Consider the following 27999-nt stretch of genomic DNA (forward strand, 5'->3'; position numbering starts at 1 on the left):
GAACTCGCCCGGACGCGCCCGCACTTTCTTAGATGCCACTGTTGGCGGAGAGGAAGTTCCGGAGGACCGCAGCACGCAGACGCCAGAGCTCGGGCTCGCGCCAGCGCGCCGTAAGTGCGCAGGCGCGCCGGTCGTTCTCTTTTCGGCTCTTCCTTCTCCCGGTCTCCGGACGTCAGCGGCCGTTGGGTCCTATGTCGCGCCGGGCCCTCCGGAGGCTGAGGGGGGAACAGCGCGGCCAGGAGCCCCTCGGGCCCGGTGCCCTGCAGTTTGCCCTCCATGATGACGATGATGCGGAAGAAGAAGGTCCAAAGCGGGGAACAGGCGGCCGGCGCCCCCGGGGCGCAGGGAAGGAAGGCGTCTGCGTCAACAACCGGTTCGAGCTGGTGAGAAGCGGGGCTGCCTGGGGTGGGGGTGGTGGGAGGGGGTGCTGTGCCAGGCGGGTCGTGACGTCAGGGGGCGGGGCACACAGGGCTGGGCTGCGGTGGGGGCGGGGCCAGGGGCCAGTGGGTGGAGCAGGCGATGGGGTGGGCGGGGCCACGGCGGGTTGGGCGGGGCTGTCGGGGGGGGTCAGGGCTGCGGGGTGGGCGTGGTCTTGCCGTAGAAGGGCGGGTCCGCATCACAGTGGGCGGGGCCTCACTTCCCCAGGTCTGGGCGCTGTATTTCAGGAACGAACATTGCCTACGTCAAGCTGTTGCAGGGCCATTGCTGACATTCTTGTTTACTTCTCACAACCCAGGACTTGGTGTTTTCCTCATCGCTGCGTTAGCTGCGATGGTATTTAGCTCATCTCTGCACTCACAGCAAGTGTCTGACACAGAAATGACACCGTAGATGTGAATTGAGGAGTAAACGCCCACCGGGGTTTCTTTAGCTGGCCTCAGTCTGTACTTTGGCATGTGCGCGCATCGCCTTATTCTTGCTTCTCTGACCTCTGGCGGGTAACGTGTCTGTTTTGCTCACCTTGTATCCTCTCCTCGGTGTGCCCGAGTGGTTGAACAAACAGCAGTAGGTCTGAAGATCATGATCGGAGAAACCAGTGACTCTTTCTTGGTGTTGTGATTGCTGCTTGCTTTATGGAAAGTTGGCAAGTTAGACACCCATCATAAGATGGCGGGGCGTGTGGGGCGTGTGGGCTTCCAGTCTGGGAGATTGGTTTAGAGATTATTGACCTTCCCTCTTAAGGTGAGAGACAGCTTCACCCTGTAGTCTCTGGGGGAGTTGGGACGAAGCGTTTTCTTCATATTCTCCAGTCTCCCTCCACTTGTTCCGATTCTGAGATGAAAAGTAACTCCTTCCCCTCTACCTGTTTCTTCTCATTTCTTTCTTCCTTTTTGGCATTTTTATCATAAAAGATTTCAGACATGTACAAAAATAAAAGTAGTATTAACCTTCACGTGCTCCTCTCCCAGCTCCCACAGTTGGAAACACGGCCGGTTGAGTCTGCCCAGTATTTCCGTCACATCACGTGTCCATAAATTTGCCACTTTTCTGACTTCTCTCAAAATACTGAAGTCTTCCTTCTCATCTCACTTGTCCACGGGCTGAAATCAACTTGTGCTGTAGGCAGCCATTTCCATGGACGTTTTATCTGGTTGTGCTTTCTCTTTCCCCATATCCCCAAGATTTAGCCCTTAACACCAACAGCTGCTCTTTGGAGGACATTGAACGTTGCAGGTGCTGCTGCTGCATCATATGATTCTCACAGTCTGGGAAGGAGATCTTGTAGTCCCCCCTGTGCAAATGACATGCTAAGTGACCCTTGGAGAGTAAACCCAGGCTTTCTGACCTAAAATGTGCACCCTTAACCATGTCATGGTTTTTGTCTCTGAAGCAAAGTTAATGTTCCTGCTGAAGAAGAAAGGAGGGTAGATGGACAGGGGGGCAGAGTGTTTGGGAGAAATGAAAAAAATGCAGATGCTTACCTGTGTGAATGGAGGAAAAGAATTCTGATGTGGACCTCCCCGTGACATCATGTCAGAGGGACTCAAGGTCTGTACCTGCTCAGGACTCTGCTGTTTGTGTGTTCCCTTCCACTTTCTGACACTGGTGTCACCAGCTCAGATGTCCTTCCTGGTCTTGGGATTCATACCTCCAACTCAACGTCTGTCACCTCTTAGACCTTTCACAGACATCTCAAACCCAGTGTGTCCAACTGTTAACTGCTCTTTCTGCCTCCTCCAGCCTTCTCTATCTCCGTTTTTCCTCTTGTCCACGCCAGCAACCTGAAGGTATCCCTGATCTTTCTCTCTCTCAACAATATACGAGACCATTCTCAAGTCCGGTAGCACCTGGGTGGGGACCGTTGCCTCTGGCCTGGATCACCGTCATCCTTCGGCCCAGTCCTTCTCTTCTTGTTCCTTTGCCACCTGTCTGAATGCAGCAGCTACAGTCAGACATACGTCTGACCTCAGCCCTCCTTTCTTCGCAACCCCCCAATGATCCCACGCTGGTCTCGTTTACCCCATGAGCTCTGCCACCTCATTTCCTTATAATCTTGCTCGCTCTGCTGTAGCCATAGTGACCTGTCCCCTTTGCTGTCTCCTCTGCCTTTAACACCTTGTATTCAGATGTCCCGTGTCTCACTTCTCCTTCCTCAGGATTTGCTCAGAGGACGCCTTCTCAGTCTTGCCTACCCTTCCTACCTGCTTTCAAAGTGGAGTGATCTGCACATTCCCATTCCCCTTCTTCTGTTCTTTCTCAGTTTTCCCTGGCAGCTATCATAGAACATACCGTACAGATTCTCTGTCGGTTCTTTCTATTTGGTGTTACTTTCCTTCCTTGCTCTCTGATGAAGTAGAAGCTTTGTGGGAACAGAGACTTTGCTGCTCCCTAACATGTCCCCACCACCCTGTGTCTGGCACCCAGGTATGCAGAAAATTTACTGCATGAATTAGCATTTCCTCTAAGCAGACCAGCATGTACTGTCTCCAGCCAGAATGTATGCACACAGGCTTTGGAGTCAGAAGGACCTAGGTTTGGATCCCAGCCCCATCTCGTCATAGCTGTGAGAACGTGGACAAGATATCTAACATAAGCTTCAGTCTCCCTGTTTCTTGGCGATGATCTCCCTTCGTGGGATTTTCATGAGTGATAAATGAAGTAATAACGTGTGTAGCCTTCAGCCCATACTGGGCAGACGGCACTCTGCAAATGTAGGTATTAAATGAAATTGAAAACCACGGTAGGAATGTGACCTGAAGTGGTTTAGTTAGAAGCCTTTCCGGGGCACTTAGAAGTGCTCTCCTGGAGAGAGGGAAGCAGAGCAGGAGACATTCTTCGTTGTTAGTTCATGGATTTATCCTCACAAGTAGCCCTTGGGTGATTTTGTTGCTGCTGTTGTTGTTGTTGTTGTTGTTGTTGTTGTTTTGGCTTTAGATTAGAAATCATCTCTCTCTCTTTTTTAAAATTCTGCATATAAGTGGACCGGCACATTTCAAACCTGTGTTGTTACAGGGTTAACTGTATGTGTATATGTCTCTGTTTTTATGTTCAATATAATGGTCATGCCTGGAAAGTAATTGAAATAAGCATCTAAGTTGTAAAATTAAATAAAAAACCAAACTTCTTCCAAAATAAGTTTCAGTGATTAGGCTGCTGCTGTTTGGCTGAAATAAGGACTTGAAATTGTTCAGTGATCTTTGAGTTGGTGTTCAACGCGTGTCATCTTTGATGTCGAGTTGATTTTGATCCTTTGTGTTTTGTTTTTTTTTAATTTTTTTTAATGTTTATTTATTTTTGAGACAGAGCATGAACAGGGGAGGGGCAGAGAGAGAGGGAGACACAGAATCTGAAACAGGCTCCAGGCTCTGAGCTGTCAGCACAGAGCCTGACGCGGGGCTCAAACCCACGAACTGTGAGATCATGACCTGAGCCGAAGTCGGACGCTCAACCGACTGAGCCACCCAGGCGCCCCACAGAAACAGTACTTTTAAAGTAATTTTTCTTAGAGAGTGACCATGCAAGCAGGGGAGGGACAGAGAGAGAGGGAAACAGAGGATCTGAAGGGGGCTCTGCGCTGAGAGCAGTGAGCCCTATGCGGGGCTCGATCTCACAAACCACAAGATCATGACCTGGGCCAAAGTCAGACGCTCAACCGACTGAGCCCCCCAGGCGCCCCTCAGCATAAATCTTGTGTCTTACAACCCAGTGATTCTACCTCTGCATACTTACCCAAGAGACTTCTGCAGAAACGCTCACACAGTAGCTTTCATCCAAACAGCCGCAGATGGGAAGACCCTGAAGCGACTTCCTCTGCCTGATGGGTAAGCTAACGTAGCGCGTCCACACAAAGGAGTACTGGTGACCAGTAATATGGGCACCAGCAGGATAAGCGTCAACACATACACTGTGTGAATGGAGCTAGACACAAAAGAAGGCATACTCTGGCTCTTTCTGCACCGAGTTCTAAGACAGGCACAGGCCATCTCTGGTGGAAGAAATCCTAGCAGTGTTGCCGGAGTCAGCAGGAAATGTTAGTTGGAGATGGTAGGAGGCATATATTTCTGGGGTAATGGGAGCATCTTACATCTTGGTAAGAGTGTGGGTTACATACTTACGCAGTTTCCAAAACTCATACTGTGCGTCCGTTTCAAGCCACGTAAATTATACTCTGGTTCCGTGCTCCTCCCCCCAAAAAAGACGAAATTCCCACCCGGTGTTAATTGAAGTATCGATCAAGCCTTATCCCTGTGGAATAGCAGAGAATATGTGTGTAGTGAACAAGAACCTCTTGAAATTGTTACCCATTTGAGACCGTGAAACTGATGAAAGTACCAGCTTTTGGATACCAAATGAGATTTATCTCAGGATGGTGGGTGGAGAGTCCTTGAGTGCTGGTGCCTGCTGATACAAATAGCAAATGAATCATGCGCAGTTAGCAGCTCTTTCCAGTAAAGAAACAAGACTGAGTATGTACATCGTTGGAGGTTTGCACGTGTGCGCACAGACCCAGAATATTTCAGGTGAAGCTTAGCTTGGCATAGAGCTTATGCGTTTGAATTCCTCCGAACACCTCAAGTTTCCAGAAGGGGCTCAAAAAATAATATCTTAGTGGGGCGCCTAGCTAGGTCAGTCAGTGGAGCATGTGACTTTTGATCTTGGGGTTGTGAGTTTGAGCCCCATGCTGAGTGTAGATATTACTTAAAAATAAAATAAAAAATTCTTGGGGCACGTGGGTGGCGCAGTTGGTTGAGCGTCAAACTCTTGATTTTGGCTCAGGTCGTGATCTCACAGTAGTGAGGTCTAGCCCTGAGTCGGGCTCTGCGTTGGACACGGACCTTGCTGAAGATTCTCCCTCTCCCTCTGACCCTGCCCTGCTCTCGCGTGTGCATGCACCCTCTTTGTCTCAAAAAATTTTTTTCTTAAAAAAATTTTTTTAAGGAAGCGGACGTGACTTGAAGTAAACCAGCACCCGGCTTCACTGGAGGCATTAGGGGTAGAATTCCGTTGAATACCGGAGAAATTGTAGGTGCCAGTTCCCCAGTGCATCCCCCACTTGTTTAGAGGAAATGTCCCAGGAGGCCACGTTCTAGTTTTCTTCCTTTGCTCCAACATCCAAACCAACCAGACCACACATGGGCCTCTGGCTTCACAATGCCACCACTCAAAAGAAGATGTCTGCAGTAGGAATCGCCACAGTATCGGCGACGCGGGGACAGAAACCGTTGTGCTAGAAGTCCAGCATTTTTGAGTCAGATACGGATTTGTAGACAGATTGGCATCACGTACTTCTGGGTTGTGTCCTTGGTAGGCTCCATTGGTAAAGACAGCAAAACCAAAGGACCCGAAAATTTGTTCCCGTGTTCTTTTCTTTGACACTTTCCCAGCTGAGACGGTAGGCCAAAAGAGAACCATCACTGAAAAACTCACTGGCTGCGGTGTGACCTCAAGTTTAACAAGAAATTGTCTCAGGGTCGTGGGGGTTAAAACATGTTATTTTGGGGTGCCTGGTGGTTCAGTTGGTTGAGTGTCCAGCTCTTGATTTTGGCTCAGGTCATGATCTTGCCATTCGTGGGATCCAGCCCCACGTCAGGCTCTTGCTGACGATGCTGAACCTGCTTGGGATTCTCTCTCTCCCTTTCTCTCTGCCCCTCCCCTGCTCGTGTTTTCTCTCTCAATAAATAAACAAACAAATAAGTAAATAAAAAAAATAGATGTTATTTTTATTTTTTAGCTTTATATTTTTCAGAGGTTCTAAATTGAACATACAGTTTTATTTTTGTGTATTTTGTGTATTTCAGTGTACTGGATTGGGTCCATCCCATCTCATCTGGTTTATGAAGCATAGTTAGTATTCCTGCTAACCTCTTTTATCTGTTTGTTCATTGACTGGCTAAAGGGCCAGAACTTCCCCGGTAACTTGTACCCACCCCTGCCCCCGTCTCGCCTCCAGGGTGTGAGTGTTTAGTGTGTGCGGGAGTGTGTGCATGTGTGGATCCTTCCTTTTCGCTACGAGGTAAGGTTCCGTCCTGAGTTATTTTTATTACCGTGTGTTACTTTTATCAGGGAAGAGTTTCCAGGTAGGTCAGTCCTTGGGTACTGTTTCTTCTCCCGGGTTCTTGTCCTGTCTCCTACTGTAGGTGAGCTACCTAGTGTCTCCAGTAGGAGGAAAGAATATTAATGCATCGACAGAACAAATGTATATACGAATCTTTGTGCTAGGGTTCTGTTCCATAAGGGAGGTAAGTTGTAACGTTTGGGGGTTCTTCATTATGTCCCCTCTGAAGACAGAGACCCCGTGGGGCCACACGGTGCCCAGCATTCTCTGGAGTTTATTGACTAAAGTAACCGTGAACCAGAGCTGTTCAGAAGGTGAGCAGTACGGCTCTGCTAGGCACACAGACTTACGTTTCTCCCTCCTGTGACCTCAGGGTGATCCTGAACGTGTCTCCCTGCCTCCCCCCCACCCCCACCCTGTCCTGCTCTCTTGTCTCTAACACAGTTCAGTATCACCGTGGGATCTGTGACCAGGACACCCGTAACACCCTTGTTCTCTCCCATCTGTCTTCCAGATAAACATTGAGGACCTTGAGGAGGGACCAGTGCTGAATGGGGAGAGACCCGAGTGTCTGCTCACAGGGAACAGAAGGAGATCCCAGAGTGGAGGTGCAGATGCCAAGAAAGCTGGAGAAATGGCTGGCAAAGCAGCACCCCCAGAGCAGGTGTGGGGACTAGGAGGTGCCAGCCACATACACCCTCTGCTGTCGTTTTCTGGGTCCCAGTTGTCCCCACTTTTCCTTGGGACCCCTGATAAGATTTGCATGACACCCTCAAGACGAGTTGTGGGCATAGAGGAGGCCCCACACAGCGTCCCCGAGTCAAGTTTTCTTGGCACAAGAGTGGCCTCCACACTCTGGGAGGGTCTCCTCCTCCCTCCCCAGGGGGTGTGTTTTTTGTGACTGTGTGTCTGGAGCTCTGGTCAGGTGGTCAAGACCCCGGGTGGACGTGCCTTGAAGAAGTACGTAGGTCAGGTTAGTGTTGGGGTGTGGCTGGTGTGCACGACGGCACTGCAGGAGAGGGTCCCTCAGGAGATCTTTTGCTTGTTTACTCAGTAAGTGCTTTTTGTCAGCCTACCGGGTTCTGGGGACAAGTCTGCCTTCCTGGGGCCTCTGGTCGAGAGAGCGGCAGATGAGGACAGACAAGTGCAGCTGGAGGGACCCTGACTCGTGGCGTAGAGAGGGGCACCTGCCTGAGCTTGGGGTGGTGTAGTGCTTCACGTTGCGGGGAAGGAGGTGGCCAGGTGAAGGGGCGAGAGCGATCCGGGCAGAGGCACCAAGGGTGTGGGGCAGTGCAGTGCGGGGTCCCAGTCTCCAGGGTGGCTGAGCGTGGCAGGGAGAGTGGTTGACAAAGTGAAAGATGAAGGCAGAGGGCAGGTGGGTGGATGCTTCACACCCTGTGAGCCTCTTGAGGTCCTGGGAAGCCATGAGTTCTGTCAAGGAGAAACTTGGAGGGAACCAGAGTTGTGGGCCAGTGGGAGGTCTGTGTTGTCGAAGCAGGTGAGCTCACAGGACGTTCAGGGTGGGAGGGAGGGGACCCAAGCCTGTGTTCCCGTGTCCCTCTGTAGCTTGCTGCTTTAGTTGTCAGCATGTAAGATTTTATTGTCTCTTTCATTGACTAAAATGTGCTTCTTTTGTTAGTCTAATATAAGTGGCAAACTCCGAAAGAAGAAAAAGAAACAGAAAAATAAGAAAAACACTACAGGAGAAATTCTGGTATGTGCATCTGGCTGTTTCTCAGGGCAGTTCATTTTCATTTGATATTTTGATTCCTTCCCGTTAGGAATCTAACGCGGAGGTCAGGGAAGGTCACTTACCAAATCTCACTCATGTTTGTTCACTTTGTTCCTTGAGGGTCAGACCTCCCTCTGTGCTTTCTGTTTTCTGGTGACCTCTGAAATGATGCTCTCTGGATGGTGCAGCCTCTGTCAGTGGACTGCCCATGTGCCCCGACCTTTCTCTAGTGCTGATGGACTGACTAATCAGATGTTGAGGTGTAAGCCTCCAGGTCCAGTCAGTTGTCAGAAAATCTGTTTTCAGTATCACCTGCGGCCCTCATCACCTGATTCTGTGTGTCCTGAGGAGGCTGTGGCCTTCTGTGCCTGTCACTGGCAGTTACAGCCCAAGTCCCACCTGAAGAGCTTGGCGGGCACATCCGAAAGATGAGCAGTGTAGGCTTGTGACTTCGTCATTTCAGGAGTCCTTCTGGTTCTATGATCTCGCCGATCCTGAGCTTCCTCTAACGAAGCATCTCTCCTTTTTTTCTCAATACACGTGCAGTGCGGTGTTCGGATTATACTGTCTTTCAGGAAGTAGACCCAATAGAATGCTGCTTCTTCGTACAAACCATTTTATTGTTGATCTTACATTTAAAGCAAAGTCGTGTGGTGATTAAGATGTTCTTCTGGGGCTTTTAGGAAAACGGGCTGGAAGATATTGATCGCCTCCTGGAGAGGATTGAGGATGCCAGTGGCCTGAGCCGCCCAGGCCCGCCCCCCCTGAGCTCCAAGAAGCACGTCCTATACGTGGAGCACAGGTTAGCTCCCCACCCCCCCCCCCCCCCCCCCGCCGGCTGACACAGAGACTCTTTGCAAAGGGAAGGTAATATTTCAAAAAGAAGGAAACTTACTATCTTGATTTAAACGTGATGTAGGTTTATTGCCAAACATTGAGGCAACAGGGGCAGGGACAGAACGCGGGGGAGACCCCTCTGTTTCCAAGGACCCGTCACTTAGCTTTGTAGATCTCTGGGAGTGTTTTTTTCTCGGAAGGTGCTGAAGTCAGAGGTCATCCTGGGACAAGTTATTCCTGTCTTGTTCTCATAGATGCCTATGAAAAGCCTGCCCCTACTGAAGAGATTGTTGCCAGTGTTTAAAAAGCATCTCTTTTCCTGAGTCAGTGAGCACACCTTGATCTAGTCGCAGGTCTGAGGCTGCTCTGATTTGGCCCCAGGACCGGCTGCCTCTGCTTCAGGTTAGCGTGGTTTTAAAGGAGGCCTGCCAGTTGTCTTCCTGCCAGAATAGCTGTTCTCTCTGCTGCGTTTTATGTGACCTTTCAGAATTCCCAGATTCAGTGTAGAAGAACTCAATTTCATTTCTGTTCGTGAAATTTTCAATTCTCTAGACACTTGAATCCAGACACAGAACTGAAAAGATATTTTGGTGCTCGAGCTGTCCTGGGGGAACAAAGGTAAGATCAACACTGGCTTCGTTCCCAAGGAGGGGAGGGAGGTTCTCCAGATGGGTTAGACCCTCGGGAAGGGGGAGGGGGAGGGGGGGGGTCCTCAGGGAGGGGGAGGGAGTTTCTCCAGGTCGGTTAGACCCTGGGGGAGGTCAGGCAAAGGGCCTTACAGAAGGAAACCCTAAGGACTTCGCGTTCTGAGGGATCTGAAGGGGGCTGGGGAGAAGTTGGTGTTTGACCTTTTTGATGACCATTGGGCTCCAACCCTCAAACTGCCTTTATTAGCCTGTGAGCCAGCATTTTACAGGGATTCTGGAAGTCCTAAAATTTTGAGCTTCTAGCCTTGAAATCTTGGCCAACTTCATTTTTGTTTCTTAGCAGGCAAAACCAACACGAGGTTTAGGTTCTGGGATCAGTTTGATCTTTGTTAATTTAATAGTTCTTAGTGGTAAACCCAGGAGGAAATGCTCTGCAGACCTTTCTGTGGGAGGTGTGGGTGTTCCGTTTTCCCAACGCTCCAGCACCGAGTCCGTTCTGACCAGGAGCTGCCACACCGGCAGAGGCTTTGTCTTTTCAAATACTGTCCGTGTGTTTTCTAAATGTAGAATTAAATGCTTTTTATAAAAGAAAAAACTGAGGCAATTCAGAATTGTCTCCTCTGACACCCCTGAAGATAACCAGTCAGGACAGCTTGCTGCCCCTCTCTGGGGCCCCTCAGCACACACTCCTCGTTCCCCGGAACCACAGGGCTCTGCTGGCGTCTCACACCACATGGTTCTTCATGGTTGGATTCCAGGCACCATTTTCACGCCCGGTGCACGAGGGGAATGCCCTCGCCCCGGGGGACAGGTGCCGGCTTGTGTGCTGGCTGCACTCCTCCTGCATCTGTGTGGTCTTTTCTAGTGCAGTTGCACAGGAGTGGGTATTCCCCTGTGGTGTTAGCACCGAGTCTCTCCGCTGCCTTCCAAATACCCGTGCGCCTTAGCCACCCACCGCCTGAGTGTTTCTACCTCCTCTGACCTGTCGTAGAGTTAGGGGTTTTAGATTCTTTCATAGTATACACGTCGAGGACTTTTCTTGTTATTTGCTAATGGTTTTTGGTTTTATCTCTGGTGTTAGGTTATTCAGGACACAGGAGTTTCTGACTTTATGTCTTCTTGTGGAATATTGATGAAAAACATTTTCACTTAAAAATGTTCCTCTTGGGGAGCACCTGGGTGGCTCAGTTGCTTAAGCGTCCACCTCTTGATTTCAGCTCTGGTCATGACTTCACAGTTCATGAGTTTGAGCCCAGCGTCAGGCTCTGCACTGATAGTGCAGAGCCTGCTTGGGATTCTCCCCCCCCCCTCCCCCTCCCCCCTCCCCCCCCTCCCCCTCCCCCTCCCCCTCCCCCCCCCCCCCACTTGTGCTTTCTCAAAATAAAGAAACTTAAAAAATAAATAAATACATAAAATGTTCCTCTTGGTCTGAACATCGTGCCTCTCCCCAGCCTAGCTCCACTTGTTTGCATGTGCTTGGCCTGTCTTTGCCGTTTTCTTCACACTTATGCCCAGTCTTGTTTCTGTGCAAATGATACTTAATGTAATTACATTTATTGTTTTTATAGTATTATTATACTTCTTAGGGTATTGATTTGTTTAAAAATTTAAGTCCTACCGAAGGCTTCCCTGCGAAGCCACGGTTCCCTCGTACCCCTTGTGTGCAGACACACTCAGTGTGTTTCTGATTGTCCCTCTCCGGTGGCCGTCTCAGAACGTGCAGATGGCCTGTGCACAGCTCTTTCTCGGAAAGCTTCCTATGACAGACGCATACGGCATACTCGCCCTCCTGCTGCTCTTGTCTCCCCCGCTGCCCCCCAGCAGAGCCTCCCCCACCTACCTCCCTGCCTCCTCTCTGTTCTGTGCGGACAGCTCACTGCAGGGCCGGGCTGTCCCTGGGCTTCCATAGACCAGGCAGTTCTGCATATCCAGTTAATTCTCCTATTTACACGCTACCAAGCTCCCGGTCAGAACTGGGCTCCGTGCTGGAGCGTCTGAAAACTTGAACACCCACACCTCCTACAGAAAGTCCTGCCAACAGGCCTTCGTGCAGAGCGTTTCTTACCGCGTCTACTGCATGATGCCAACCGCTAAGAAGTGTTAAGTAGACGAAGATCAGACTTATCCCAGGTTCTAAACCTCACGTTGGTTTTGATGCTGGTTGAGAAGCAAAAATAAACCTGGTGAAAGTTTCAGGGCCAGACACTCAACATGTTAGAGGTAGTCATTTGAGTGTTCTTCAGACTATGACTGTGCTTTTGAGGCACCATGTTTTTTTCTCCTGCAGTTCTGCCTTCTTGGTGGGATAAGAAACCTGCTTTTTACCCTGTTTCTAATGCAGGCCAGATTCTTACTCATCTTTATTTTCTTAACGAAATGGTTCATAGTATCGGGAAAATACACAGAATCACATACACGTGTCCACATGCCCGTTACTCAGCTCAAGAAAGAAAGCGTCAGTGATGGAGCAGAAATGCCTCCCTGCAACCACCGCTTTGTGGGGGGCGGTCTGGTACCGCCGGAGACATCCCTGCCCAGCGAGGCAGGAGCACCGGGCTGAGGGATGAGGGCAGTCTGTGGGCCACATCTCGGGGAGCTCAACCTCCCTCCCCTGCTGCCCACTGGTGCTGTCTGGCTCGTTCTCACCCAGGAGTGTATTGGTGTCAGTGTCCTGATGCCCCCCCACACCAGTTCTTTCCGTGGTTCCCCTTGTTCCCTTTTCAAATCCTGTTCTTGCATCGCTGGCATCTTGAGAGGCGAGGAGAGGACCCGCCTCAAGACAGAGGTCTGCCCTCTGTCCTCTGTGCTCAGCCAGCGGTGCATCTGTCCAGCCCGGTCCCCAGGGAATTGCGTCCACAGGCTTGCTCTCCTCCTCATCTCTATTTTTGGTTTTCAACTTCTGTTTCCTTTTTACCTTTCTTTCCTGCCATTTTGCTAGACTCTAAAAACTTCCAGCTCTTCTTTCTGTCTCTGGTTGTTTGGTTATTTAGATTGCGGCGTTTAGTTTGGCTTGGCACTGCTGATGTTCTGTTAGTGCTGTTTCATTCTGTCCTGTCCGTGCCCTTCCCCTCCCCTCCCCTCCCCGTGGTTTTGCTTCCGAGGTCCCTCAGAGACCAGGCAGCGAAGATGAAGCCGTGACCGTGTCCGTTCTCCCCAGGCCGAGGCAACGGCAGCGTGTGTACCCCAAGTGTACGTGGTTGACGACCCCCAAGAGCACCTGGCCACGGTACACCAAACCAGGTGAGGGCCGGCACCGGGCCGCGAGGATCTGCGCCCGTTGGGCCAGGCCGCTGCTCTGTTTGTGCAGAGCCAGCGTGCGGGCGTGTGAGCGCGCGCCCTGGCCTCGTGCTGGAGGACGGAGGACCCCCCCACCCCCAACACACGCCAGCTGCGTGTTTTCTCAAATACGGTTCAATGCAGCTTCTGTCTACCTTTTTCTTTTTTCCTGTGAATACTGTACCACAGGAGGCAATCAAGTTCATCTTTCAAGCGTGGTATTTTATGTTCTGTTGCCATCTAATAAGTACGCGTATCTGAAGAGAAACAGCCACAGTGCAGAAATGCTTGCTGTGTGCTTGTGGTTGACATCATGACACCAAAAGGAGGAGCATCCTAGAGCCCTTGGGCCGGTCAGGCGGGACAGAGGGGAGGGGCCGGGGTGCCCACCGTGATGGGAGCATGTGACAGCCACGCCCTGCTTCTGTGTCTCTGGGGTTCTGCATGATTCCTGTGTGCTGGCAGCGAGGACACCCCCACTTAGCTAGCAGAAGCCCCCGAGCCACTTTGAACAGACAAAGCTCCTGGCTCTGTGGCGGGGCCGTCAGAAGGGACTGAGTCGAGGGTAGCCTGGAACCACTCACCCGTTCTGTGGAGGTAAGTGGTTCCTCAGAAGAAACTGGGCCTCTACCCAACACGTGGTACAAAGAGAAAGGCCGTCCACTCGTGGGGTGTAGATCGCCGTCGCTTCAGAGGCCTGGCTGCAGCCCCTGCACGGTCTCCCATGCCCTCCTGGATCTGGGCTCTGACCGCTGTTTAGGCCCAGCCAGATGCCATGGGGGTGGCACCGTGTGTGTCCTCACGTTTGTTGTCCTGGGACGTTTATGATCGATCCACACCCCCGGGGGCGGGGCGGGGGGGGACATCTTCCTAGGAAAGGCGTAGATGGGACGTGGTGCCGGTGTGGACCGAGCCGTGGGCGGTCAGCCCCAGGCATCCTGGGAGAGCAAACACTGTAACAGGGACTCATGCCGGGTGCATGCAGAAATTCCTGTCCAGGAACACCACGGGGCCTGACGCTGCACTCTCCCCAGGTCTGTCGATGCGGCTGCTGGAGTCCAAGAGAGGCCTCTCCTTCTTTGCGTTTGAGCACAGTGAGGAGTACCAGCAGACACAGCACAAGTTCCTGGCCGCCGTGGAGTCTATGGAGCCCAACAACATCGTGGTGCGTGTGTCCCCACGAGAGGGTCCGTGCCAGCCCACACCCTCCCCACAGTTACCCCGGGTGCCCCGGGCGTGGGGCCCAGCCTGTGTCACTCCGCCCAGAAGCACCTTGCCCTCCCGGCTCCTCTCACCTCCAGTATACGCCCGGGTCATGGGGGCTGAGGGCCACGGCAGGATGCTTCCGAGGACTCGCCTCATCTTCCAAGGGCTGCTTGGGTGGGGGGGTGGCAGAGGGTAAAGATGGGGGTCCCGGGGCACAGAGGTCCCGGTTCCCACCACAGGCCTGGTTATGAGCTTGGTTTGAGGTGAGGGTATCGTGGATGCCACCGCTGGCAAAATTGTCACGAGGTTTACGTGCCTGAGAGAAAGGCCTGCCTGGGGCCGGGGCCTCGCCGGCTGCTGCCCCATCAGTGTCCCCCTCCTCGCAGGTTCTGCTCCAGACCAGCCCGTACCACGTTGACTCGCTCCTGCAGCTCAGCGACGCTTGCCGCTTTCAGGAGGATCAGGAGATGGCCCGAGACCTCGTAGGTAAGGGGGCGCGTGGGCACCCTGCCCTGCCGTTCCTCCGCACCCGCACACGCCTTCGCTGGCGGAGCACAGGCGTTGTATAAAGTGATGGCGGGGACACAGGGTGTGCCAGGGTATCTTTTCAACGGCGGCTTTCCTGAGGTACGGTTCATAGACCATACGATGCTGCCGTTGGTGGCATATGACTCGCTGGTGTTTAGGTTCTGGCAGAGGTGTACAGCTTTGTCACCACCGATTCTAGGTCATTTACGTGACCTCTAAAAGAACGCTTGCCCGTCACCTGACGCCTCCCCACCCCCAGCCCCTGGCCCCCCCGGTGCGCTTCCTGTTTCTGTGCATTTGCCTGTTCTGGACATTGCCTGTGAGTGGAATCCTGTGACCCACGCCTTCAGAGTTCCCCCCTCGTACGGCCAAGTGATGCTCCACAGTGTGGATAGACCCATGTTTTGTGTGCCTGCCGGCATGTGGGGGACACTCGGCGCGTTTCCACTTCCTGGATCACGTGAACGAGCTGCTGTGGTCGTGTGCCTGTGGGTGTTGTGAGCACGTGTGCTTGTATACAACCCTGGGGCCGACAAGTGGTCTCTGGGTGAAGCAAATGCACAGAGTGGCTTCGGTGATCCCCAGGGTCACATCTGTGGCGCGCCGCCTTTTCCCAAACCCTCGCCGTGTGACCTCCTCCCTCTGAGAGCTTTCTCTGTGAGCCGGGGGGGGGGGGGGGGGGGGGGGGGTGAGGTTGCACTTGCCACACGGTGGCCCCGACCCCCTCCCCTGGTGTTTGTGTGGCCTGCAGAGAGAGCGCTCTACAGCATGGAGTGTGCCTTTCATCCCTTGTTCAGTCTCACCAGCGGGACCTGCCGGCTGGATTACCGCAGACCCGAGAACAGGTGGGTTTCACGGTGACAGGTGTGTCGAAGCTGTCCTGCGACGGGACATGGCAGAGGACTGTCCCTGAGGCGTCCCACCTGCCAGCTCACACTGGGGCACCTCACTGTGTACAACCTGAATGCAGGATGGCTGGGCTCACGGACGCACCGATTGGGCCAGCCTGGGGTTCCTTTGTCTTTTTACAAGTGAGTCTGATAAGCGACTCCACTATGTTGGGGGCTGTAATTGTGTTTCCCTTGTATGTTTGGACAATAGGATCTGTGCCACATGAGTTTAGAATGCTTTGGAATGCTTTGCGGGCAGCCATACCTTCCAGTTCCTAAGCCAGTTAGCTGCTTGCTCTTGGCTTGATCCCGTTCCCGGTGTTAACTGGTCATGATTGGGCGCCAGTCTTCTCGCCAAGCCCCACTCTGGCACCAGCCCTCACTAATGGAGCCGGGACAGCCACAGTGGCTTCCCTGTTGACCTCACCCCCTGGCTTCTTGCCCTCATGGGGCTGCAGGGGGCGGGGCGGGGGGGGGGAGGGTCCTCTGTTGTCTGGTGCCCTCGCCCTCGCGGCCTCCAGCGTCTGCGGTCATCTCCAGCACTGGATGCCCTCCGCACCTTGGTAGTCATCCTGGGCATGCTGACCCCGACTGCACAGATTGTCTGGTTTTGTTTGTGTCAGTCTTGTCTCTCCAGTTAAGTTCTTAGTTCCCAGAAACAGGTCATAAAATACTAACATCCACAGGCAGGGTGTTGGTTATTGATGCAAATAACAGCCTACCAGGATGATTCAAGTCCCAAAACTGGATGCATCCAGCAGCAGTGCCCCTAGCAACTGTTGAGGTCTGAGGGCAAATTAAGGTGGTAATTACAGTAGGAGACGTTGACCTGTCCTCTGAAGCGAACAGCAGGAAACAAAAAACACAATGGTCGCAACTCCCAGGCAAGCTGGTTTTTCTCCACACGGACACACACGTAACCGCAAACAACAAGCAGAGCGTCGCCTTCTCTGCAGACACAGGAACACTTGCGAACACTCGCGGTGATTAGGCCGCGCAGGAAATGGCCAGCGCGGCCAAGGAGCAGAGGGCAGCGGTGGTGCTGGACAAGGCTTCCGGGCAGTGCGGCTCTGGCGGCTGCCGCTCTGGCTCACGAGGAGCTGTCTTGGATCTAGGAGCTTCTACCTGGCCCTCTACAAGCAGATGAGCTTCCTGGAGAAGCGCGGCTGTCCCCGCACGGCGCTGGAGTTCTGCAAGCTCATCCTGAGGTGGGTGCCTGCCTCTGGCGCCCGTGTGCTCGCGGCCTGGGCCCGTGGATGTCCACGCCGGCCCACTCTGCCCCTTGTCTCCCTTCGCCTCCCCCCCCACTCCCTGGGCCGCCTCCGGAAGCCTGGAGCCGGACGAGGACCCTCTGTGCATGCTGCTGCTCATCGACCACCTGGCCTTGCGAGCGCGCAGCTACGACTACCTGATGCGCCTCTTCCAGGAGTGGGAGGTAGGCGTGCGTGTGTGCCGCGATGCGGGGCCGGGTCCCCCCTACCCCGCTTTTCTCCGTCCAGGGTCTGTGCACCCCAGGGCGGTTCCGCGAAGCAGTGGGGAGGCTCTGGCCACACCCCGCGTGCTCCTCCCTTTTTGTCTCCACCGCCGCCCGTTTCCCCTGCAGACGGGCTCTGCCTCCAGCCTGACGTTGAGGCTGAGACTGGGCACGAGACCTTCATGGTGATTTCGTGCGGAAGTGATGCTATTTTAGGAATTTGGGTTGAATAGAACATTAGTAAACGTTAACTTCACCTGTTTTCCTTTTAATTTGGCTGCTAGAGAACGAGTGTTCCTGTTGGGCCTCGCTGTCCTGGGGATGTGTGAACCTGACCACCTTTAGGGGGCGGGGGTGGCGGGCAGGGAATCGACAGCTTACCTTCTTGATCTCCGAGCTGGAATCTGTTGTCACCGCGCGTTCGTGTGCGATTGAAAAATGACAACGTAGATCATTTGAATTGTGTCGCTTGGCAACTTGGCCGAGGAGTCCCGCCTCTGGGGATCTAGTTTACAGAAGTTCCTGGAGCACCCCCATCCCCCCACAACAGGGCTGAGGAAGAAAGGTTATATAACCGCGGAGACCACGGTCCCATTTTAGCGGAGGAAACGGCACGTCACGTGTTGTCTGTTCCCTACCCATGTGGAGAAAGGCAAGGAAAGTGCTCGGCCACGAGAGCAGACTTGATCGGGTCCTGGCAGCAGGAGAGACATTCTTCGTTGCCGCCCGGCTCGCTCAGTTTTCCGCTGTGACAGAGCACAGGCTGGCTGCTTTCAGAGCCGAGCCCGTCACAAGGGCGGGCATCTGGCTGTGACCCCACCTGACTCCGCTTCCCCCCAGGCCCCTCCTCTCATCCATCCCAGGCAGTTTTCTACCCTCCCAGGGGCTTTTGCTTGTTTTCTGCCCCGAGGAAGCCCCCAGACGTAACACAAAATTCTCGTTTATGCCAAGTGACGAGATGCCAGCACGACACTCGTGTTCATCACGGGCGCATCCGGTGACTTTGGAGCAGCCGTGGGTCTTGAGTCTTTTGTCTTTGGCACAGTAGAGCTCCAGGTTTTGTTTTTCCGCCCCTTTCAGGCTCATCGAAACCTGTCTCAGCTCCCGAATTTTGCCTTCTCTGTGCCGTTGGCCTATTTTCTGCTGAGTCAGCAAGCAGACCTCCCTGAGCAGGAGCTCAGCTCTGCGAGGGAACAGGCCTCTCTCCTGATCCGACAGGCGCTCACCATGTTCCCTGGAGGTGGGTGCGGCGGGGCCCCAGCGCGCACACTCCCCTGACAGAAGGGCGTGTCTTCAGGGCCTTTGGACAAGGCGTAGTTACAGTTCAAAAGCAGAAAATGAGTCAGAAGCGACTTTGGCGTTCAGGTGTCTTGGGGCTTCAGGATAAGTTTCTGATATTGACTGTTTGAGAAAAACTTACTTTCTGAAGGTGTGGTATTTTCTTTTTTTAAAGTTTCTTTTTAAGAGAGGAAAAGAGACAGCACGAGCGGGGGAGGGGCAGAGAGAGAGGGAGACCCAGAATCCCAAGCAGGCTCCAGGCTCCGAGCCGTCGGCACAGAGCCCGACGCGGGGCTCGAACCCACAAACCGTGAGATCACGACCTGAGCCGAAGGTGGACGCTTGACCGCCTGACCCACCCAGGCGCCCCCGTGTGGCATTTTCTAGAGAGATAAGTGAGCTGCTGGATGTTAGCAGAACGTGCAGGAGGGGCCCCGGCTTTATGCTCTTGTCCCCAAATCCCATCTTTCACTGGGTTGAATAACTCGGAGACAGGGTGGTCCTGGGATTGCCCAGAGAACCTCCAGGCATCCTAGAGTAGTGGGCTGGTGTCCGTGTGGAGACAGAGCTGTGTGGTCTGTCAGGGTCCCGCTGGAGCGCAGTCCTCCTACCACGTGCATTTTCACAGAGGGCCGAGTCCCGGGGACGGGCTGTGGGGACTTATGCACGCTGTCCCCACAGCCCCCAGCTGGAGGAGCAGCCCAGGCTCTTGAGGTGACCCCTTAACCTCAGTGAGCCTGCTCCGTCCCAGGCCGGGAGAGGAGGTGGGTGACCAGGGTCCCCGCTCCTGGGGCTCGCGTCCTTGGGCGGGGAGAGTGGCAGGTAGTACTAGGTGCTGGGGAGAACACAGAGCAGGAGGTCTAAAACAAGCATGGTGAAGGTCTGAGGAGGCGGCCAGGGCAGGGCTGAGGCCCGTGTTACTCGGGGCGCCCACCGGACAGTGTTCTCAAGCTCTGCCTGTGTGTCCAGGCCCCGCCCCACTCCATCCGGGCTCACACGGGGCTGCCTGGCCAGGCCGTAGGACAACCGACCCTTCCCCGTCAAGGTGCGTGAAGTTATGAGGCGAGGCCCTTCGTGGGCCCCGGCTGTTTGTGTGGGATCGGGGTGTGAGCCGCCTGTAAAGTCACTCGGAAGACAGGGTTCTCCAGGTGACCTCCTGTGTGGGGAAGCCACCGCTGCTCAGGGAGAGAGACAGGCTCTGCCCCAGGCCTGAACCCTGCAGGCCGGCCTCCCCACCAGCCTGCGGAGGGAGACTGTGATGTCAGTGGTTAGAACGCCTTGTGCGTGTGCCTGGGGGGCACGGGTGCAACCCCTCAGATGCAGACCGGGCCACTGGGAAGGCAGCAGGACGCACGACCCCCTCCAAGGTGGCAGAGGCTGGTGTGGGTAGACTGGCCTCACCCTGGTGTCACCGTGCCCATGGGGGCCCTGCTTTCTCTGCAGCCCTCCTCCCTTTGCTCGAGTACTGCAGCGTGCGGCCAGATGCCGCTGTCGCCACTCACAGCTTTTTCGGACCGGACGCTGAGATAAGGTAAAGACCGACGGGCCCTGGGAGGACAGTGCCCACCTGTGTGTGAGTCGTGGGGGCGCTCCTGGCGGCAGACCCTGGGAGTCTGGCTGTCACTGCTCTCTCCCCGCTACTGGGAGGGGCCTGGCAGGTGCTCTCTGCTAGAGACTGGCGGCTGGGCTGTTCTCCCGCTTGGGTGGCCGGGTCCCGGGTCCAGGTGGGGCATTGCCTCGAGGGTCAGGCACAGAGCTGGCCGGTGCGTGAGCAGCCCGCGGCCTGGAGCACAAGCCTTCCTGGTGAGGAGTGAGCAGGGCACGGGGCCCACTGTGCCCGCAGCTGCTGGGTGGGGTTAGTATCATTACACTTCTTAGCGTGGTTCATGCGTCTGCATGGCACGTGCTACGTTTTCCAAATTTCTCATTAGAAAACGACAGAAAAACGTGCAGTGTGAGAGCCAGCCACCCTCAGACCCTGTTTGTGAACCACGGCGGTTCTTCCGGCGTCTCTGTGCGTGCATGTACATGTTCCTTTTCTATTTTAGGTTGCTATTAAAAAACTCATACTTTTTTATTTATTTTTTTTAATATATTTAAAAATAAATATTTTGAGAGAGTGAGAGACAGAATCTGAAGCAGGCTCCAGGTTCTGAGCTGTCAGCGCAACGAGTGTGACGTGGGGCTCGAACCCACAAACTGTGAGATCGCGACCTGAGCTGAAGTCGGACATTCAACCGACTGAGCCACTCAGGCTCCCCAAAGAACTTGTGCTTCTTAAATTTTTTTTTTTTTCAACGTTTTTTATTTATTTTTGGGACAGAGAGAGACAGAGCATGAACGGGGGAGGGGCAGAGAGAGAGGGAGACACAGAATCGGAAACAGGCTCCAGGCTCCGAGCCATCAGTCCAGAGCCTGACGCGGGGCTCGAACTCACGGACCGCGAGATCGTGACCTGGCTGAAGTCGGACGCTTAACCGACTGCGCCACCCAGGCGCCCCAGAACTTGTGCTTCTTAAAATACACGTACCCTGGATAGAAGTAACCGCTGTGTGTGCCCCCGCCCCACTCCGGGTGATTGCCTGCCCCGGTCGGCAGCCCCTCCGGGCGGTCTCCTGTCACCCCCGGCTGCTGGACGGGGCCGGACGCTGCCCATAGGCGCCGGCGGGTGCATGCAGGCCTCGCCCTGGTGGAGTCGGCTCACGGGCTCCGCTCTCCCGCAGCCAGCCCCCTGCCCTGAGCCAGCTGGTGAGCCTGTACCTCGGAAGGTCGCACTTCCTCTGGAAGGAGCCGGCCACCATGAGCTGGCTGGAGGAGAACGTCCGCGAGGTTCTGCGGGCGGTGGACTCCGGGGACCCTGCGGTGGAAGCATGTGAGAGCAGGTGGGCTTGGGGCCAGGGGTGACAGGGCGGCAGGTGGCCTCAGGATCCTCGTGGGACGAGGCCTACCTGCTCGGGTGCTGCCATCACAAACGGGGCAGCAGGGCCGGTGCGGGCTCCATTCCACGTGCTGCCGCTTTACTCCCGGCCCTAGGCGGAAGGTGCTGTACCAGCGTGCGCCCAGAAACATCCACCGCCACGTGGTCCTGTCTGAGGTCAAGGAAGCCGTTGCCGCCCTCCCCCCGGTAAGGCAGAGGGGCTGGGGGTGGGAGCTTTGTCACATGCCGGGCCCTTCCCCTCGCAGCCAGGGATTTGAGAGGTGGAGCTGTGACCTCACAGGGCTCAGAGCAGTGACCCAGCCATTCGGGGCCCTGGAGCCTGCGTCCCGTAACGCTAAAGTGGGGCTCCTGACACAAGTGACCGTATGATTCTGTCCCTTCCCTACAGCACACACACTTTTGCCCATGGGTGTCCTCTGTAGCCCTCTGAGCGGGCAGAGTGAGCGTCCCCGTGGAAGAAAGGCTCTCCCTGCCCGTTCACCCCGTGGCTTAGGACGGTACGCATAGCCTCGCGGCCGGGGACCGTTTCTGTCTGACGGATGGACTCTTAGCAGAGAGGCCGGTCCGGGCTGGAATTGGCTGCAAGTCTGCAGAGGGGAAGGCAGGGGCTCACGGCAGTTCTGTTTCCCTTTGAAGGATGTGACCACGCAGTCTGTGATGGGCTTTGACCCTCTGCCTCCTTTGGACACCATCTACTCCTACGTCAGACCAGAGAGGTACCTCTCCGCCTCCTGCTTTGCTCCTTTGCTTGTACAGCTCTGAGGTCAGTGCTTTAGGGCTCACTGCCTCCCGCAGACACAGGCCTGCAGAGGACCGTGTGGTTTGGGGTCGCGGGTCAGCTTTGCCAGGCGTGTTCTTTCACTTGTTTGTCGACAGCAGGAGCATTTTTTGGTCAGCTTCTAGAGCAGGTGTTGGAGGTAACAGTGGGAAGCAAGAGTAAGGCATTCCCTGTGTCCTCATGGAGTGTTCACAGAGCAGTGGGGAAACATGTTCGTTACGGAATCGAGGCTTAAATGTGGAGTCAAAACTGCAGTGAGAAACTTGTGGTGCACGTGACTCTCAGAGAAGGCCGTGGTCATTGCTGTGTGAAGGAATAATAGACCTTCGACAAGTAAAGGGGGAGGGAATGTCGCTGGTACATGAGAAGAGTCAGCGCGTGCAAAGGCCCTGTGCAAGGAGCGCGGCACAGGGCACATTCCAAGAAGTAAAGAAGACCCACACAGCCAAGCCAGGAGGGCTGCAGTGAGAGCACAGCGGAGCCCAAGTCTACAGTGGATTTGTGGACAGTGGTTAGCCTTGAATCGTGGACTAGCTTCTTTTTTCTCTCCTCTAGTCTTTAAAGCTGAGTGATTGACTTACCAAGAGCCTTGAGCACAGTCCTGTAGATCTGGAAGTCACAGACAGATTTGCCCATTTCGGGAAAGCATGTGGTTTCCAGATCTCAGTAGAGCACATTATGTAGGATGAAGGATTTTTTTTTTTTTTAAATGTTTAATTTTGAGAGAGGGAGAGAGAGAGAGACAGACAGACAGACAGACAGACAGTGCAAGCAGGGGAGGGGCAGAGAGAGAGGGAGACACAGAATCCAAAGCAGGCTCCAGGCTCTGAGCCGTCAGCAAAGAGCCCGACGTCGGGCTCGAACTCACGGACTGTGAGATCATGACCTGAGCCGAAGTCGGACGCTTAACCGACTGAGCCACCCAGGTGCCCCTGAAGGACTTTTTCTTAACTGAATTGTGCTAAAACGGTTAGACTACGTGCTTCTAGGGAAATAGTTCCCAGTTGAATTTATAAGTAGAGTAAGACGACAGTCAGGAATTTGTGACACTGGAAGGTTCAGAAAGAAAGCGGACTGGCTGGACATTGTAGCCCCAGCCTGAGGAGTGGCCGAAGGGCTCTGCCCAGCAGAGGCTGCCGGTCCTTAAAAGCCCAGCTGGAGCTGCTTACAGCATGGCGTCTTCTCAGGGGGGCACTCTCCAGCACACCCTGGAATCTTCCCTTGATGTGACCCCTTTGCACCCCTGCACAGCTCTCCTCAAGAGTGACCCTCCTCCCTGCTCGGCTCAACCAGCCGGGTCCTGCAGGGCCCACCGCCTCTGGACGCCATTCCCCGTGAGGCCTAAGCAGCCCTCACCGGTACCTCTGGGGGCCCACTGCCCACCCAGAGCTGAGCAGGAGTCTTGGTGGTCCAACCCCGTGTCCCAGCTGGGGCTCGGGCTGCCTTCCTGTCCCTCCCCTCCCTCGGGGGCACTTTCTGACCTTCCTTCCTCCTCTTCTAGGCTGAGTCCTGTCAGCCATGGAAACACAATTGCCCTCTTCTTCCGGTCGTTGCTGCCCAACTACACCATGGAGGTACATGGGCACGTGTCGGCCGGGTGGGTTCAGGCAGGGCCACTGGTTGTGCACGGGTAGAGAGGCTTGCTGGAGCCAGCGGCCAGCCTGCTCGGGAGGCTGGGACGTGCCCGCCTGACCATAACCACCACCTCGGCCCCTCCACCGGACGCGGCTCCTTGACCCCGCGCTGGGGCCTGGTCTTGTTAGACACGCGCGTTTGGGTCTGGGAGCTTCCTCTTCTCGACGGGGTCCTGGGCAGGCCGGGTTGGGAGCACTGGGCCTCAGGGCCCAGGACAACCCCTGCTCAGACGAGTCTCCTTGCCACAGGGGGAGAGGCTGGAGGCTGGAGGGGCTGGGGGTCTGAACCACAACCAAGGCTTGAACAGGCTGATGCTGGCCGTGCGAGACATGATGGCCAACTTTCACTTCCACGACGTGGAGGCGGCTCGTGAGGACAACCCCGAGGGGGACGGGGAGTGGGACTAAGCCCGCGTAGATGCCGCACCCCAACGCTGTACAATTATGTTCCTGATTGCTGTTCTGGTCGGAATTGGCCGGTTCCCTGGAGTAGAAATGCTGATGTGTTGTCCGCCTTCCTCCTTTGTGTCTCCTATAAATGTGAGTGGGTTACGCTGTGTGTGGCCTGGGCTCTTCTTTTCCGGGGCTGGGGTCAGTGCCCATTGTGAGGCAGGTGGGTCCTGGATCCGCACAGCCCCCGAGGTTTCCCAGGAGAGAACATGACCCACGGTCACACACAGCCACGCCCAGGCTCCGTGTGAGCTCTCTCCGTTGCCACCCTGCCCCTCCACGATTTGGGGCTCAGAGTAGAGACGAGGTCCCACAGGCTTCAGTGCAGCGTCCCTGCTGAGAACGCCCCGGTGTTTGACCCGACCCCCCCCCTCCCCCCGCCCCGGGAGCGTGGAACAGGCTGGCTGGGAGCCGGAGGGGCTGACACCGGAGTCCTTGGGCTGGGCTCCACAGGTGTGGAATCTGTTCACGCTGACAGAGTGGTTTTATTAGGACACTTCAGGGCAGCCCCGAGCTGGAGGGAGGCTGAGACGCAGGCTTTGGAAAGGCTGTCCTGGCCGCTCTGGAGAACGTACGTGGCGGAGACTAGGGGGCATTTGATTAGGAGTGAGCACAGCATGGGGGAGGGCTCATCACCGGGGCGAGTCCTGGCCCTGGCCCGCCTGACAGCTTGCTACCAAATAGGGCTGCCTCTGACTCAGGAGCCTGATTGGCTGTGGAAGGGCCAAGGGCGCTGAGCTGGGCGCTCTCGGCTGCTGGGTGATCTCCCAGCCCTGATCCCCACCCTTGTAGGCAGCAGACAAGGCGGGTGGGCGGGGTGCTGCTGGCGTGCTCTGGGTGGGCCAGGATCGGTGTCTTCTGAGCCCTGGTCCGGAGGCCTGCCTCCTAGGAAGTCCCTCTTCCTAGGAAGTGTTCTTCCTGGCCTCGCTGTGCAGTCACCTGTTGGGGACATCCGTGAGGTTATCCTGTCAGGAGTTCCCAGCATCTGTGGGTGAACAGAAGCCTCTGCTTTGAACACCCCTGGCCAGGGCATGTGTCCCACAGATGTGTTGGTGTCTGTTAGCTACTACCCATTCTTCATTCCTTGTCCCCATAACTGGATCCGGTAGGTGGGATTGAGTGTGAGATCATCCCAGCCTGTCCTGGGTGCACAGGTCTCCTGTTAGGGTGTCCTGCGGTAAGGTTCAGCCGATAGGACAAGAGTCTACTGGGTTCCTCCACGAAGGGGTTTGTTCTCTGAAAATGACAGGCAAGCAAGGAGAACTTGGCACCCTGCCTCTTCCAGCCTTAAATACATCCAGATGGGGAGGTGATGTCCAGAGCTGCAGCAGCCATTTTGCAACCAGGAGTCGGTGACCTCCAAAATGAAGAGCCAGTGTCCTAGGGGTAGTGAAGCAGAGAGAGGCTGGCCCCAGCCCGTGATGAAACTGCTCACCTCTGGGCCTGCTGTCCTGAGAGACTAACAGCTCATCAGTGCTCAGCCAGGCTGGTTGGGTTTAGGTTATTACTTGCAGTTCTTTGTTTCTATTGGAGACAAGAAGACAGCCAGGTCTCACGTCTGAACATCTGCTCTAAGACTCGACCTGCCGCCCCGTGTCCAGGTGAGCGTGAATCGGCTCCTCCCGGGGCTGATGCGTTGTGCCCTCTCCCACCAAGCCAGACCCTGCCTCAGGGTCTCTGGCGCGGACACTGCAGGGTGGGCGCAGAAGCCATTCCCCTCCCTGAGTTCAAAGAACCCACTGTGACCCAGGCCTGAGCCAGGCCTTCCCGAGATCCTCCCCCCTCCCCGTGTCCGGAGTCAGGGGGACCGGGCCGCACGCCCCACATGTCTGCTCATGCGGCCGTGTCCCCCGGCTGGCCCTCGGGGGGTAACCTCTGTGAAGGAAGCAGGGCCTGGGCCCGGTGGTCAGTGACCCCTACCTCCTGCTGTGGCCACGGCTCGGCTCAGGCATCCCACCGGACTTTGCACCCCAGCCCCCACACGGAGCTCCTCGACCCATCGAATGCCCGCGTGTTGTCGGCCTGCGTGCGCCTGGCACTGCGCTTGGTGCTGGGGACACGACGACCAAGGGGTTCCCGCTCTTAACAGCCTCCTCACGTGGGGGTCAGGCATGTTGTCTCATGTTGACACGTGCTCTGAGGGGACAGTTGTGTCCACCACCTGTCCCCTGGCCGTCCCTCAGTTTCCCTTAGGGGCACCGGAGGTCGGAGTTGCTGTAAGAGGCCTTGGGGATTATCTGTGATTTCCTTTAGACCCTTCCCCTCACAACCATAACTAATCACAACGCTGACTGTCTCCCTCCCGTGAAGTCCTCAACAGGCACATCAGAACCCGATGGGGAGTCTCGAGGCCTCACCAGGAAGAAGACTGGTTGTCCGCCAGAGGCTGTCCAGTTCTCAGGCCCTTTGAAGTCTCAGGCCGGGGGTGGGTGGGGGTGGGGAGGGCGTGTCCACCTCAAAGGCCTCATTTGTGGAGCTGGAAACACTAACAGCCCTGAAGTGTGACGGCACAGAGGCGGGGGACGAGGCTGCTCCCACGACAGGCTCTTGGTTGGTGCCCCCAGATGTGGAGGGTGGTCAAGAAGCTGTCCCTGGTGATGGACAGCCGCAGTGTGAGTCCTGGGACCACCCCCACCGGCCGTGGCACCACCCTGTGGTCCTGGGAGCCTTTGCTCCCTTGGGAGTTCTCCATCAGGCTGAGAGAGTGGGAGGTGGAGTCCACAGAAGGCATAAAGCTGGGGCGGGGTGGGGGGGGGGGGTTTGGTGTGTTCCATCGTGTGCCTGGTTCCGGGGGGGTTTGGGCTTTTCGTCTTCTACGGTGGGGGGGGGGGGGGGGGGCGGTGCTCGTGCCAGAAACAGACACGTGCGTTGCTAGGCGTTGCCCCGCGGGAGCCCTTCCCTGTGTCCACCAGAAGATGGGACAGGAACGCCTCGCGGGTCTGGGGAGACGTCCAGGGTGCTCTATACGCCAAGGACCGCCGCTCGCGCCCGCACGGGTGTCTGAGCGCGAAGCAGGGGAAAGCAGGAAAGCACACGCAGAATTCACTGACGGTCAGGGGGTGGCTCCCAGGGCAGGGGGGATGCCGCAAGGGTTCTGGTGCAGTTCGTGTTTGATGGATGGATCTGGGTGCTGCTTTCCTGGCTGTGTGGAGGTTGGGGCACCCACTCACCTGCACTTTTTATAATTTGTGTACTTTTTATGTATGAGGTACTTCAATAAAGAGCACAAACCAAAGGGGGTAAAAGAGCTTTGTGAGTTGTGTGAGGAGTAATACAAGCGGGTACTAACGTGTGGTCACACGTGTGGGCACTGCCATCAGAGGCCACCTGGCTTCAACAGGAATGTCAGATACGCGCGAAACACCGAGACCTCCCTCCCGGTCCCCTCCTGGCCCCACCACCACCACAGAACGAGCCACTCCCCTTTCTCGCTCCGGATTTTCTCTGCCTGTCAACCAACAGTTCGATTCCCCGCCCACCCTCACCCTTTAGAGGAGAGATTGCAGTCTTCGGTGAGAAAGCGCTAGCAGCACTCCGGGGCGAGGTGCCTGCAGGCTGCACGGTGGCTCGGGCAGCGCACCACGTGGTCGCAGACCGAGGCCTGCCCTTGAAGTGGTTTCTTCCGCAGAGGAAATGGGGGCTTGCCCCTCCCCCAGCGGAGGATGAGGCAGAGCAAAAGGCTGTTGTGACCAGGATGCCCTGCAGCAGGTCTCAGAGAAGGGGGCGGGGTTCTTGGGGGCAGGGGCTACCCTTCGCGTTTAACATGGGGGTGTTGCGGGCTGGGGGTGGTCAACAGCCAATGGCTGTTCCCAAGGCAGAGTGGTATCAGGTGGGT

The 27999-nt window shown here is 55.5% G+C and overlaps 1 protein-coding gene across 2 annotated transcripts; it reads left to right on the forward strand.

Moving 5' to 3' along the window:
* Positions 1 to 26704, forward strand: TCF25 (transcription factor 25). Of its 2 annotated transcripts, none has more exons than XM_053906802.1 (18): positions 1 to 383; positions 7011 to 7160; positions 8136 to 8210; positions 8912 to 9030; positions 9618 to 9683; positions 12870 to 12952; positions 14023 to 14153; positions 14581 to 14680; positions 15474 to 15567; positions 16728 to 16820; positions 16942 to 17047; positions 18167 to 18326; positions 19808 to 19895; positions 21088 to 21246; positions 21398 to 21488; positions 21939 to 22018; positions 23582 to 23654; positions 25414 to 26704. In XM_053906802.1, the coding sequence occupies exons 1-18, from the start codon at positions 33 to 35 to the stop codon at positions 25453 to 25455; spliced, it is 2061 nt and encodes a 686-aa protein (XP_053762777.1). In that variant the 5' UTR covers positions 1 to 32; the 3' UTR covers positions 25456 to 26704. The 2 variants fall into 2 exon arrangements, with proteins under 2 accessions (XP_053762777.1, XP_053762776.1); XM_053906801.1 differs by lacking the exon at positions 25414 to 26704 and adding an exon at positions 23964 to 24266.
* Positions 26705 to 27999: the final 1295 nt, after the last annotated feature.

Source organism: Panthera pardus, unplaced genomic scaffold, assembly GCF_024362965.1.
Source record: "Panthera pardus isolate Hobbes unplaced genomic scaffold, ASM2436296v1 HiC_scaffold_19, whole genome shotgun sequence".
In the NCBI taxonomy this organism is placed as follows: domain Eukaryota; kingdom Metazoa; phylum Chordata; class Mammalia; order Carnivora; family Felidae; genus Panthera; species Panthera pardus.